The sequence below is a fragment of the Arvicola amphibius genome, chromosome 4 (assembly GCF_903992535.2).
Source record: "Arvicola amphibius chromosome 4, mArvAmp1.2, whole genome shotgun sequence".
Taxonomy (NCBI): domain Eukaryota; kingdom Metazoa; phylum Chordata; class Mammalia; order Rodentia; family Cricetidae; genus Arvicola; species Arvicola amphibius.
The window spans coordinates 127,217,630-127,232,387 of NC_052050.1; the positions used below are offsets into that span (position 1 = coordinate 127,217,630).

Here is a 14,758-nt window from a genome sequence, read left to right on the forward strand (position 1 = left end):
GGGCACGGGGCACGACGGCATTTTCCTGCCCAGTCCAAGGCTTCCATTCAAAAAAAAAAAAAAAAAAAAAAAAAAAGCTAGCAGCTCCTTCATGGAGGAAAAAGTGCTGGGTGAGTGTGTGGCCTCACCAACCAGCCCCAGGCTCCAACCCCAACCGCAGACCAGGAAACACCTGACATTGAGCCCTTCTGCTCTCCAGAACTTCAGCAGGAGATGCAGCCTTGGGGTCTGTGCGGTGACTGCCCCAGACTGGATCCCAGGTGCCCATTTCCCTAAATAAATGAGAGCGCTCAGCAGGTGAGGCCACTTGCCACCAAGCCCTGAGGCCTGAGTTCGATCCCTGGGACCTATAGTTGGAAGGAGAGAACCGACTGCCACAAGTTGTCCAGACCTCCACAAGTACTGTAGCAACCTCCCTTGTCATCTTAAATAAATGTTTAAAAGGAAAAACAGAGCCAGGCAGTGGTGGCGCACGCCTTTAATCCTAGCACTTGGGAGGCAGAGGCCAGCCTGGTCTACAAGAGCTAGTTCCAGCAGGGCGGTGGTGGCGCACGCCTTTAATCCCAGCACTCGGGAGGCAGAGGCAGGCGGATCTCTGTGAGTTCGAGGCCAGCCTGGTCTACAAGAGCTAGTTCCAGGACAGGCTCTAAGAAAGCTGCAGAGAAACCCTGTCTCGAAAAACCAAAAAAAAAAAAAAAAAAAAAATTTTGATTATCCCTCAGTCCTGGGAAAACACACACCAAATCCTGGTGTACTTGTCTTTAGAAGCCAAATCAAGACTCGGGCTTATATCTAGTCATTAGCAGAGTTTGGGTGAGTGGGGGAGCGGGAGGGAAATGGGAGAAGGGGAGGAAGTGCAAATTTTGAATGGTATTATTTTTAAAGTAATAAAAAAGAAAAATAATAAAAAAATAAGCCGTCTCCCCCAAAGTTCTACCTTACAGAGCAGCGCCACCAGCTGGGGAACAAGTGTTCCAACACATGAGCCTGTGGGTCATTTCATCCTCAAGTGGGGACACCAGAGGGCAGGTGGTATTTTTGGACAGACTATGTAAATTCAAGATGGGAGCTCTTCCTCGGGGCCTTGCTGGAGAAGGGATCTCAGCTGCTAAACACACACAGACAGGTCTGGGTGTAACTTACTCTGGTCTTGGCCTCTTTTCTTCTGAGGCCAGGAAGTTGTGGAAGTGCAAGCTGTTTTTAACTTCCAGATTGTAATCCCCGTCTATGAATCTTTGGGAATTCCTTCTTTTCTTCTGAGCTCTTTCGGGATATTTCCTCTTTGAATATGACACTCTCATGGCCCCAAGCAGGAGCACACATCTCATAGCGTAAGATCATAATGCAGATTTATAAAGTTAGCAATTCTTTCTCAAGTGATTTGAAACAAAACAAACAGAAAATAATCACTGTGATTCCGACTTTATTGCTTCTCAGGCATGTCATCCGTACAGCCTTAAGGAACTAGACTCTGAGAAAATATACCGGGGCGTATCCGGTGACAGCGACATTGGAGCAAGAGTTCAAGTGTCCACACAGGCAACAGGAGGCACCGCTGCCACCAGCTGCCCCAGAGATTTGTGCAGTTCATAGAAAAAGAGTAAAAATAGTTCATTGGCATTTAACTAGCATTATTCTTTGCGATCTAAGACCCACAATAACTTTGACCAGTGTAATAGCTTTAAAACAGAACGAAATACTTTTTTTTCCATTACAAGATGTTTCTTAAAAAAAGAAAAAAAGAAAGAAATCAAGATGACAATAAAAACTACACAAACAGAACCTTGAAAATAAAAGATGTCATAGTCTGGGTGTCTTCGATGTCATTATTAACCCATGAAGCAGCACAGAGTCAGCTCTTTAAAGTGCGAGCAGACTCTTTCGGTGTGAGCACACTTACTTTACAGCTCACACAATTTATCTGAAGCCAAGGGTACTCTGGGAAATCCATGGACACCTCTTAGGCTGCTCTCATGCTGCGGTAACTTCTTTAAAAGTTAACTGTCGGCTGCACTACACGGTACAACTTGGCATTCTGACAACGTTGAAGCACACACAGTCACCTCACCACACACACAGACACACACACGCACGCACGCACGCACGCACGCACAGTCTCCAGGTAAAACTACCACAGGTTTCCTTTCCTAATGACTTTAAGAACCAAGCATGTCCAACAACAGTTCAGCATGTGAAAGACTTGTGTGTCTATTATTAAAAAGACACAGAGGCTGGGGAACACATCTGGATATTTGAAAACACAATAAAAACAAACAAATTAAAAACCCACCGAAAAGCAGACCCCCCCACAACAACCAAGCACTACGCCCAGGGTTGGAAATGTGTTTTAGGCTGAATCCACAGAAAGACCTTAGTTACCAACAAAACATCACAATAGCAGATAATAGGAATTTATTAAAACCACTGTCTCCAACAATACAAAAATTAAATATTAAGGCATCTTATACCCATCCTGGCATATGCAGCAAAGGGAAGTATTTGAAACAAGAGCTAGCACTTATCCAAATGCTTTCTGAAGTATTTGGCAAACCTGTTGCTTTTGTTTTGTTTATTGTATGGTATATATATTTATGTGTGTTGCCTGTTGAGGCTGAGATCTGCGATGTGTCTTCTTCTTCTATTGCTTTCTACCTTATTTATTTGAGATAGCATCTTTCACTGAACTGGGAGTTCAGGGATTCCGCCAGACTGGCTGGCCAGCAAGCACCAGGGATCCTCCCATCCCTGCCCGCCCAGCACTGGGTTTCAGGCGCATGCCCGGTTTTCTCCGTGGCTGCTGGGGACCTGAACTCGGGTCCTCGTGCTTGCATGGCAAGCCCTTTACTGACTGAGCTCTTTCCCAGACTCTCAGTTTTCTTCTTATATTCTTTCTATTCATCATAGAATTGGAAGATCTCATGATCAAACACCTTCACCCAAGCTAAGAGAAAAGTAAAACTAGATCTCAGTTTATTAAGGGGAAGCAATTGACTGCTGATGAATGAGGAACTATGGAAAGAATCAGAACTCTCAGCATCAGTACTGAGATTGCTCTGAAGCAGCTTTCTCGTGGTTATCCAAGCAGAAGGAGATGGCGACTTAAGGGGAGACGCCTGTTGCTATGGTCATGCCATGGGATACCAGCGATGCTATCCCGGGCACCACTGAACTGCCACCTGCAAGCGGCTTGGTGGAAGTCACCACTGACTCACCGCTCAGGGCCATCCACAGCCAACGATGCTCCCGGCTGCAGAGAGTACTCTCAACGGCTACACTTTCACCTTTTATTAAGGTGAGCTTGTGAAAATAATTTACTACAACCAGATCTCTTCGTGGACTTTCCACTTCTATTTTTAAAGACACATACAAAAGAGCTATGTCTTGTAAAAAGCCACTCGGTGCCAGAAAAAGTAAGGAGATATGTTGATCCGGGCTGCCTTGCAGAGACGCGCTCGCTTCTTCTGTAGGTGCTACTCATCGTCTTTAGAGCCAGTTTTGCTTAACTTTTAAAAAGAAAAAAAAAGATATAAGTATCAAGTGGAAGTGATGACAGTGCCTGAGTTATTATTTCTATCAGGATCAAAAAGTAAATAAATAAACAATCAGAAATCAAGTTCAAGTCATGGGAGTTTAAACTGTAACCGTTCAGACAAGGACTTTTTACCTCTAGGCCATATTACTTCCAAGAGGTTTAAAAACTTAAGAGTTCGTTAGTTTAGCTAGGTTTGCTGGGCAGTGAGTCCTGACTCCCCACATGCATGCCACTGAACCCAGCTTTTCATGAGGATGCTGGAGACCTGAACTCAGGACCTCATGCATGCACAACAGGCAATCTACGACAGAACCATTTCTCCATCCCTCCATGAGAACTACGTTTTCTGAAAGAAGACGTGGCCTGGTGCCAGCTCTCCATTCTGCAGATCTCTTTATTCTAGCTCGACAGGAGATGTCTGGATTTGCACACATCATTCTATAGTGGGGCTCACCTTGGGGGACACTGCAGCAGAGGGATGGGAGCTACGCTTTCTACTTAGCTTTAACCCACTAAGCCCAAGAACATTTAACCCCGAGGAAGCAGAGACCACAAAGGCTTCAAGAATACTTACATGCTGAGTCCAAAAATGTAAACAGATATCCACGAGATTCCCAAAGGAGGCAGGAAGGAAAACGGAAAATAGACATCTCATTATTTGATGGCAATAAATGTAACAACTTTGAAGACTTGAAAGTAAGTAAGCTGTACCTTCACGACATCAACCCAGTTCCAGCCTCGAGGGAGCTCCCCTTTGTGATCTAGAGGACAGAAATCAGTAACCTTAGTTAAGACTGACCGCTGGTGGTAAATGAACCGACATCCTAGCAAACAGTGCTCTTTATACTACTGCACAAGAAGTAGATGAAAGTGTGCAAGACGAACCTGTTACCAAGGAAAAGTGAGGGGTGCGACCGCCACGCAGCTCCCATGCAGCTGCAGAGTTCTCCCTCCTACAAGGCCAGTGCTTACGTGGGTAGGACGCGGGGCTAGCTCTGTTTCACGAATTGCACCAGGGCACGTGGCTCCAGATAAGCACGATGACACTGACAAATGTTTGGCTTCAGGACTCAAGGGGAATGAAAGTTAACTTATGGATAGCTTGGCCACGCGCTGGTAAAATGTTTTTCCAAGGGAGCTTCACTCTATTGCTGCGTTCTCAACCTGTGGATCATACCTATGCAGGGGTCACATATCAGGTAGCCTGCATTTTAGATATTTACATTATGATTCCTAACAGTAGCAAAATTACAGTTATGAAGTAGCAACAAAATAATTTATTGTTGGGAGTCACCACATGAGAAACTGAATTAAAAGGTAACAGCATTAGGAAGGTTGAGAACCACTGCTGTATTGAGAATGTTTAGGCCAAAGCTCATATGGACTCATATAAAAATGCATAGTTTACAAAATGCTTTCATCCTTTTAATATTCAAATTTAAAGAACAAGTTAACAAGTAAATGATTTACTTAAAAATTCTTCGATATTAGGACGAAAATGATGGCTCAGCAGGTGAAGGTACATGCTGCCAAACCTGACCCGAGTTCATCCATGGGCCCCACCATGGTGGGAGAGAACTGATCCCTTAAAATTGTCCTCCGATCTTCACACATGCCATGGTACGCATGTGCCCACACAGACACATATGTGCACAAAATAAATAACATTTAAAATATAACAAAAAATTCTTCTATTTCAAATGGTTTAGCTTTCTTATTCTTCACGTAGGCGGCTAAGCTCATTATATGAAGCCTTAAAAAATTGATATTTGAAACAAGTTCTATACAGATCTGAAAAACTGCTCCCAAATCAGAAACTTCTGGTCCCAAGCACGTGGATAAAGGGTATTCACCTGTACTGACTGTCCAGCAGAGCAGCTGGAAACCAATGGTTCTCACAGAAAGAGGCAATTATGGGAGCCCAGTCCCTGATGCTCACGGTTCTGTTCTCTTGCAGATCAGCAAGAATCTTATGTCACAGATTTTGAGGGTACACGGTTGGACCATCAGTGCAGATGCTCAGGCTATCCCATTAAAGTTATGCTAATATATTCCAGAAAGACAATAACTAAAATTCTAGAAAACAGACCGCAATAGCTAATATTTTTTACTTCAGTTATTTACGCTTTACTGCTGCCTGACATGAGGTGAAGGATGTGGAGACTTTTAGACCTCAGTGGGAATGCAGTTTCAAATTGTTGTTTATGAAGAACAACACAGTGTTGGTTTCTTTTTATTCTACCATCGACAGACATTAAATAAAAATAGACCCTTCACAAAAGAAAAGGCAGGGGCCAGAGCACTTGCTACCCTTCCGGGATGAGAGACAGATTCCCAGCATCCACATCAGCAGCTGCCTGCAATTCCAGGTCGAGGGGCTCCAGCACCTGTTTGGGGCCTCCACGAGCACTTCACAGACACGGTGCACATGAGCCCACGCACATCTTTATGTAAAAGTGTGTGTACACCAACAACGTTTTCCTTTTCCTTGACTGGGAAAATTCAAACTGATGTCAATTTGCAAATTTCCAAGTTGAAGAAAAAGGAGCAAATGTTACTGTTGATCGAGCTGGAGTTGATATTCCTTTTCTGAGGAGTCTGCTATCAGACACATGGGAATTCTTTTCTGAAATCTCATTGGAGAATGAAGTTAACTACAGGCAAAAAAATTAACTTCCTGTGCTCAGATGGGAATGATGCACCAGACTGCAAGTGAAAACTTTAAACGTCCACACCTGTCACACAGGTAAATAAAATCCCACACGAAGTTACTGTGTTCAAGCGGGCCAAGTGTTTTGATCATTTTTCTAATGTTCCTCAGTGGGAATGTTTATAACTTCTTTGTGACTCATTGTCTTTTTCCAAATGATGATGTCATGATGAAGCAGCAATAAATAATGGTATTTTTTACTGTGACTAACAGGTCTCTGATTCAAATGTTCCAAGGATAGACTAAGGAATCAATTCTGTAACCCTAAACATAACAAGCACCCCCACCACAGTGAAGTCCACCCATGTTCTGTGTTAAGAAAGACAAAGAACAATGCACACCTGTCTTATCTGCCAGCTTGCGTTTCTGAGCTTTGGAAAGTTGTTCTTTCTTTTCTTTTTTCTTACTTGATGGGGCTGTGCTGGGAGCTTCAACCGAGATGATATTGGCTATGGGTGTCTGCAAGAACAGAAACTGATCTTAGACTCGCGCCTTAAATCCTACTGGATCAGACTCAACATAGCTTCTTCTCGAAGGGAGCAGTGGGTTTCTAAATTTACAAAACCGATAGTGTTACTGCTGTTATTCACTTATTCAGTCAGGTGTCCTTATACATCACTGGCCTTGTTCAGGCAGAGGATCATTTTCAAGGACGCAACAGTGGGGTGGCAGTTGAACTGGGACCCCGAGAAGAAAGCTGATCACCTATGTTATGTTGAAGATCGGAGGTTCCAACAAAATTAGACAAATTACTGAACTTCCTGTCATTATTGGTACATCTTTAGAAAAATCATACGTTCCACTCAGCTCTTGTTGGTTTCCTGAAGAAAATCTTTAAAATATTTGGGCTTGCATAGTTAACACCTATGATAGCTAAAATCTAAATCTAAATATGACGAGTGTTGCTGTGACTGCATTATACCATTTAGTTGGGCCCTACCACAATTGTATAAAGTAGACACTATTACAACTCCATTAGAGAAATGAGAATCTGAGCACAGAGGTTAAGAAAGTTGGCCAAAGCCACAGGGTTAAAAAAGATGGGCAGGAGCCGGGCGGTGGCGGCACACGCCTTTAATCCCAGCACTCGGGAGGCAGAGGCAGGCGGATCTCTGTGAGTTCGAGACCAGCCTGGTCTACAAGAGCTAGTTCTAGGACAGGCTCTAAAGCTGCAGAGAAACCCTGTCTCGAAACGCCCCCCCCCCCCAAAAAAAAAGATGGGCAGGGAGTATTTGAACACATGTTGGCCTCAAATGGAACTAAGATATGACTTTTTTCTTTCTTCCTTTTTTCTTCCTTTCTCTTTTAAGACCGTATCTTACTTACAGCCCAGGTTGGCCTTGAAATCACAGACCCGGCCTCTGCCTTCTCGGGACACATCACCACACCTGGCTTCAATTTTAATGGATAGAAGTATTTTAATCTTTGCTGAAGGGTAAAATGGACAGAACATAATTCCATTTTCTCCACAAAATAGAAGAAATCTAAGATTCATTGTTCTTACTTAAATCAAATGTCATTCTCTGTTTAAATCTAACACAAAGTCTTTAGTTTAAAAAAAAACACAGCAAAAGTTAATTAACACGCCCAGACCAAAACCAGCTGGCAGAACCAACCACACACTCACTGGTGTAGAGTTCCCGGGATGGTGGTTCTCCATGAACTGCTCTTTATTGTCTTTAGCGTACTCGAACAATGTGTAAGTCATGGCAGTGCCGAGGTTCACTTCTACTGCTTCCTGCAGCTTGGCTAAGATGCTCTGCTTCACAGCCGAGGAGCTACAAGGCAGAGACAACAGGCTGTCAGGAGTGAGTCAAACAGATGGCAAGGTCCAAGCAATGAAAACTAAACTACTCACATGGTGTTGTTAAAAAACGCGTTCATAGATATAACCGGAGGCGTTTGGGGATAGGTCTCTGTCCAGGAAATCTCTATTAGGAAGGCTTTGGGATCACCATCTTCACCTATCTGAAGAAAAGGGAATCTTAGGCTTGTGGAAAGTGACCAAAAGACCTAAGTTACGACCTGCAAAATGATTCTTTCCAACATTCACATTCAGAATCAGAGGCACATACGGTGAGAAGTTCAGAGGTTCTGGGGAGGACTGGCCAAGGTGACAGGACTAGATAGAGTTTCAACTTTAGTCCCCTGGGGCTTCAGGAAGCTCAATGGCTGCTGAGGGCCCATTTCTCAGTCAGCAGCCAGCTTCTCAAGGCCAAGGATACACTTTGCACGTTTTGTTTCTGAGGCTGCAGCTAAGACAACAACAACAACAAGGAGCGGGATGACCACAGAGCTGGGGGTGGTAGCACTGGGAGCCAGAGGCAGGTGACTCTCTTGAGCTTGAGGCCAGCCCGGTCTCCAGAAGAGATACACAGAAAAAACCATGTATCAGAAACAAAACAAAACCTAAGCCGCCCAAGGACAAAAGTAATGACCTACAAACTTGTAACAGATTCTTTCAGCTTTCCAGCGGCTAAACAGCAGCAGGCACCGATACAAGCCTGTTCAAGAGACCAGAGACCAGAAAACAGTGTGTAAGGCTGAGACAAGCAAAGCAATGGACTCGGGCGAGGATGCCTTAGGCTACAGAGCAATTCCTGGTAAGAAATTCCTGATAAAAATACCTGGTCAAGTTTTTATTTAAAAGTTTTACTCTTAAGGAAAAGCTAAACTGGCATGATAAATACTACTGGTATGCATTTATTAAACATCTGGTCATTTCCCTGTCTTCTCCTCTAGCACAGAGAGCAGCACCTACTCCTTTAACATGGTTTTCCCCACTTTGGTTTTTGTTGAAGCATTTAGAAGTAATGAAACATCTTTAGTTATTAAGAGTGAAAAAAACCCTTAGGATCTTTTTTATAGCCCCCACACAATCATCTCACGCCCAACAATTCAACACTGATATAAAAAACTCATCTAATATATAATTTATATTACAAATTCCCCAACTATACCCAAAGTATCCTTTAACAAATGCACTTCCAGTCCAGAAAGCTGAAATTCAACTCAAGGTTGATTGTCATACCTCCCTAGTCTACCTTAATAGAACCTTCTCCCTGGCTTTTGAAAGTCTGTTATGACATTAAGAGCTTAGGCTGGTTTTTCTGACTAACATCCCCAAATATAGACAACTACTTCCTCTGTTCAGGTTCAGATGGGGCATTTTGTGCAGAGAGGCGGTGTGGTAGCTCATGGGCATCCTATCAGGATTCGCCACCGGGGCTAATTTCTTCCGCGGAGACGGTAATAAAGAAAATCTGTGCAGTAATAACACACAGCTACGTCACTACCCTGTTTCTTAGCAACCTTTGCCTGGAGATTTTAACGTCTGTTAATAATGCTGGCCTGAATCGAGCTTCTCACTCAAGGGGCCTGCAAGACAGCTCAGAGGGGTAAAGAAAGGCACCTGCTATCAAGCCCTGACCTGAGTTTGATCCCTGGAATCCACATAGTGGAAGAGGAAAAACCAACTCACTTGCGTTGTGGCATACACGTGCCTCTCCCTGAACACACACACACACACACACACACACATACACACACACGCTACATCCAAGCAAAACACTCATATACACAAAATAAAAACAAATCTTTTAAAAAGTGGACTTGGGTTATGGATCTAAGAACAGAGCCATCACTCTACGCGTAAGAGAAGCCCAGGAAGAAGCCTCTTTAAACAGGCTATTGCAGGGCTACTCAAATGCTTCAGAGCGTTAAAGAGCAGTTTGCCAACCTGTGGTTCTGTGTAAGAGAGAAGCTGAAAGACAGAAGTGGAAGCGGGGGGGAGGGGGGGGAGTCATTTAGGAGCCTACTAAACTGTCCTATTGGGGAACAGAAGGTCGGGTGGGAGGACCCCTGACTCTCCTCCTTTGACTGTGGACATGCGCTATCCAGTTCTGCGTTTCATTCTATTGCAGAGCGCACACACATATCCTGGACCAGTCTGCATATTGTGCTCCATAAATAGCTGACGCTGTTACTGGAGACAATTAGGAAACCACATGGGAATTCTCGGTGTCCCTGGTAAAGAAAAGGCGGCAGTGGCTGGGAAATCTCAGAAGGCAGCTAGCGGGATTTAACCAGAGGGACCAGGTCTTAATTCCATCATGAACTTTGGCCCTAAAGAGTTACCTAGTGGCTGTGATGGTTGATATTGCCAATGTGATGGGATTTGGAGTCACCACAGAAACATCCTCTGGGCGTGTCTGTGAAGGATTTTCTGGATTGGGCTAACTGAGGTGGGAAGGCTCACCCTGATGTGGATACCATTCTATGGGCTGGAGTCAGGAGAGAGAGAAGTGGGCAGAAGCAATGTTTCCTTTGTTTCCTTTGTCTCCCGACTTTGGGCCCTGTATAAGCAGCAACCTCAAACAGGACCCTTCTGTCATGACTTCCACTAGTGGGCTGCACATCCAAACTCTGAGCCAAGGGAAACTCTTCTTTCCTTAAGTTTTTAAAGTTTTAAAAAGATGTATTTATTTGTTCTTACTGTGTACATGGGATTTGTGTGGGGCACACGTGTTCCATAGTAACAGAGGACAACTTCGCAGAATTGGTTCTAGCTCAGGCTGTGGAGCCTGTGAGGTAAGTGTTCCTATCTCTCTGGCCTGGCCCTCAAGTTGCTCCGTCAGGAATTTTGTCATGGCAACCAGTAAAGTAACAACTATAGTTGTCACCCAGATGGAGGCAGTATAAAGATCGTGGGCCTGAAGAACCGGAGACTGCCATAGAGCGGTGATTCTCAACCTGTGGCTCTCTACCCCATTTTGGGTCAAATGACCTTTGCACAGGGGTCACCTAAGACCATCAGAAAACACAGATTACGATTCAATAACCGTAGCAAATGGCAGTGGTGAAGTGGTAGTGAAAATATTTTCTGGCTGGGAGTCACCACGACATGAGGAACTATATTCAAGGTTCACGGCATAGCAGGAAGGCTGAGAAGCACTGCTTAGAGTATTTGTTCCCTAGTCACACTTGGGAGTCTGAGATAAAAGAAGCAAGAATTCAAGGCTAGACGTGGGCTACGTGGTGACACTCTGCCCTAAGAAAACGAACAAAACCCCATTTCTTGTTATAGTCTACAGTACAAGCAAATTTGAGCGTTATAGGTCAACATCAGCTGTGACAGAGTCTAGGAAGCTAGAACCCAGGGAAGCCATCTTTAAGATAGAGGCACCATGTAGTACTTAAGATTTCTTTTACCTCTAATGTGGTATAATCAATTAAAAAATTCTAAGGTTCTAAATTAGGTTGGAGAGATGGCTCAGTGGTTGCCCTTCCAGAAGACCTGGGTTCATTCTGCAGCACCCACATGTCAACTCACAACTGTATATGAATCGCGTTCAGGGGGGATCCAGTGCCCTCTTCTGGGCTCTGTGAGTACCTGACGTGTATGTGGTACACAGACATACTTGCCATCAAACACCCAGACACATAATAAAATAATATCTATGTTTAAAAAGGTTCTGGATTAAGTTTTCAAATGTTACCAATAACAATGTCATAGTGATAAGTTTTCATTTAACTGTGTCAGGAGGACTGGAGAGACAGCTCAGTTGTTAAGAGCACTGGCTGTTTGTCCAGGGGAATTCAGTTTGGTTTTCACCATTGGTGGCTTACAACCCTCTGTAAATCCAGCTCCAGGAGATTGGATACCATCTTCTGGGCCCCCAGAAACATACACAAAACATTTCTAGAAAAATAGAAATTTGAGAAAACACAGGAATATAATAAAGTTAACTCACCAAGTTAGAAGATGGAGCCGGATTCTGCAGCCCCCACATCCCCTTCCCTAGCACAGAAATACATGCACTCTACATGCTGTGTCTTACCCTGTATTGAAATGAAACCGGACTTAATTCCCGGAAGCTTTCATCTCCTTCGTAAATGGAACGTAAAGCTTCTAGTTCCATCTGAAAAAAAAAAAGGATATTGTTTAGTGGCATATATGGCTTAGAAAGAGAAAGTCTTTAGCTTGCCATTCAAAGCTACTCAACTTTGTAAAACTTATAGCTTAACTTATTGGCCCTAGATGCTTATGACATATGTGTATATACCAACACGGCACAATTATACTAGCAGCAGGTAACAACACAGGACAATTGGACTAACAGCACATAATTTAAGACTATCTATTGGGCACTGCTAAGGGTTTTTACATTGTATCAGCTCACTTAATTCTCACATCCACCTGTGAAGAGCTGACTACCATACTTCCTTCTCCGTATTGCAGAGGAAAGATGTCGATTAAAGCGATTCGAGAATATTTTGTGTCCCTCTCCTGAGGTATAGAAAATGCACTCAACGTGGAAATGAGAAATAGGAGGCACAATTTCCCATTTTAAAAAGGACATCGGTTGCTGTGTGGTGGTGGAACAAGCCATGAATCCCGGCACTCAGGAGGCAGAGGCAGAGGCAGAGACAGGCAGATCTCCGAGTTCAAGGCCAGCCTGGTTTTCAGATTGAGTTCCTGGACAGCCAGGGCGACACAGGGAAACCCTATCACAAAAAACGACAACAACCAAAATCAGGTACACTTCTGCTCATGTCTGCCCTAGAACTCAATCTGAAGACCAGGCTGTCCTTGAACTCAGTGATCTGCTTACCTCCGCCTCCTGAGTGCTGGGATTAAAGGTGTGCATCACCACTGGCTGGCTAATGTCATTAATTTTCCAGACAAAAGATGGTGATGTTGATTTGTCCTCCATGTACCCATTTTAGAACAGACTATAAAGAAATGGCAAAGCGCTTGTGAGGGTTTAGAATCCTGGAACTCACTCTGAAGACCAGGCAGAACTCTCAGAGATCCGCCTGCTTCTGCGTCCCCAGTGCTGGATTAAAGGTGTGTGCCACCACCTGGCAGAATGCGGAGGCTACTTTTAAACTAGCCGGGCTACTGTGTGGCAAGACATCAGACCTTGCTCGCCTCTTTTTAAGTTTGTATCCACTTACTAGTCATCCTCTTCCCTTTCTCTCTATCCTTGCCCCTCAACTCATAAATGCTTCAAAGTCCCTGAACTGGTAGGAGTGTTTAGCGGGTTATTCAGACACCAATTAGCTTGTTGGATTTGGGGGTTCTTTACAGAGAACCTGTAACCTAGAGCTTTTGTTAACACCCACACCGTCAGTATGCTAACTTTTAAACAACACACTCAAAACAGTGAATTACTATGTTAGTCTTCCAATCTTTAATCCAGCTCGTTCACCCTGGGGCACTCTACAACGGCAGACACCAGACACGCTTCCTCACCTGAACACATTATAGAGTTAGAAAGGTCAACCACACGTGATTTACAACATGCATTCCCTTCCAACTCTATACCAAAATGACATTTTACAATAAAAAAATTCAAAACACAAACTATACAAAATTCTGAGCAAAAACTGCCCAAAACAGATTTTATATTCACTTAATAACAGATTGACAAGCGATTTCACTAAAAAACATTCTGGACAGAAAGCGAGACATAAGGGCCATTCATTTCCCTCCCCAGAAATTACTTTCTCAACCCCCTCCCTATGAGACCACAGGTTTTTCGAGACTGGATTTCTCTGTAGCTTTGGAGCCTGTCCCGGAACTAGCTCTTGTACACCAGGCTGGCCTTGAACTCACAGAGACACGACAGCCTCCGCCTCTCGAGAGCTGGGATTAAAGGCGAGCGCCAACACCGCCCAGCTAAAATTTTAAGATTTAAAGGATTTTAAGACATGATAACTCAACACATAAGCGCTTAAGCCACACGCGGGATTTAAGGACAACCAAGTGCACCAGGGTCGTGGACCAAGGACACTCATTTTAGCAAGGAAATCTGGGGATATCCCCGGGGTTGCAAAAAATGACAAACGAGGGGAGCGGGAGGCTGGGTCGCACGTGACCCATCCATGCTTGCTGGCCTCACTGCTGACCGGTGCCGTCTGGCAGTGGATCCGCCAACGTGGGACACCCGACTGGCCAGGCTGTGAGGGCTCTCAACGCAAAGGACCTGCGAGGAGTCCCGGGTGCCCCACGTTGGGACCTGCGCCGGGACGGGGTTGTCCAGTCCTGGGTTCTCACCTCCTGGTCCTCGTTGGCACCCATCGCGCAGGGCGCACAGCGTCTGCGACCGCGAAGATCAGGCGGAGAGCGGGCGGGAGGCCGGAGCACCCCGTTTCCGCGCTTCGGTCTGGGGAAACCCTCCTTGCAGCCGTGGGTACGAGCTCGCGCGCTCCCGACCCTCGGCGGCACCAAGCCGCTGGCAGTCGGCTGCGGGCCGGGAACCCAGGATCGCGTTAGGTGGGACCGGGAACTGGGACCGTGTTAAGTTGGGGTTGGGGGGTGGGGGACACCCGGACCTCTGACCAGCCGCTGAGGGGCGGTCACGGAGAGGCCCCGCCCCCTTCACGATCGCTTCTCCTATTGGCTCCTCCTTTCCCCGCCCCCACGTCTTTCTCCTCTAGGAAATGGAGCCCCTGCCGAGCAAGGTGCTCCGTTCTGCTCCAGGACTGGTTGGGAGTACTGTCACTCAGGT

General features: G+C 45.0%; 1 protein-coding gene across 2 annotated transcripts; it reads right to left on the reverse strand.

Annotated features, from left to right (window-relative positions):
• Positions 1-2,395: 2,395 nt before the first annotated feature.
• On the reverse strand, positions 2,396-14,606 carry Rwdd4 (RWD domain containing 4). 2 transcript variants are annotated; one of them, XM_038326324.1, is made up of 8 exons: positions 14,305-14,606; positions 12,083-12,163; positions 8,101-8,206; positions 7,870-8,020; positions 6,584-6,701; positions 4,244-4,293; positions 4,107-4,109; positions 2,396-3,503 (listed from the first exon to the last, which is right to left on the reverse strand). In XM_038326324.1, the coding sequence occupies exons 3-8, from the start codon at positions 8,124-8,126 to the stop codon at positions 3,471-3,473; spliced, it is 381 nt and encodes a 126-aa protein (XP_038182252.1). In that variant the 5' UTR covers positions 8,127-8,206; positions 12,083-12,163; positions 14,305-14,606; the 3' UTR covers positions 2,396-3,470. The 2 variants fall into 2 exon arrangements, with proteins under 2 accessions (XP_038182252.1, XP_038182251.1); XM_038326323.1 differs by having other exon boundaries at positions 8,101-8,210.
• Between the last annotated feature and the right edge of the window lie 152 nt (positions 14,607-14,758).

What these genes read in the sequence shown, in the direction of transcription:
- Rwdd4 (XM_038326323.1), bottom strand. Translation starts at nt 14,328, where the DNA reads ATGGGTGCCAACGAGGACCAGGAG. An exon ending in CGGTTTCATTTCAATACAGG is followed by an intron (nt 8,211 to 12,082) that starts GTAAGACACAGC and finishes CCTTTTCTTCAG; the next exon opens with ATAGGTGAAGATGGTGATCC. An exon ending in ATCCCGGGAACTCTACACCA is followed by an intron (nt 6,702 to 7,869) that starts GTGAGTGTGTGG and finishes CTGTTCTTGCAG; the next exon opens with ACACCCATAGCCAATATCAT.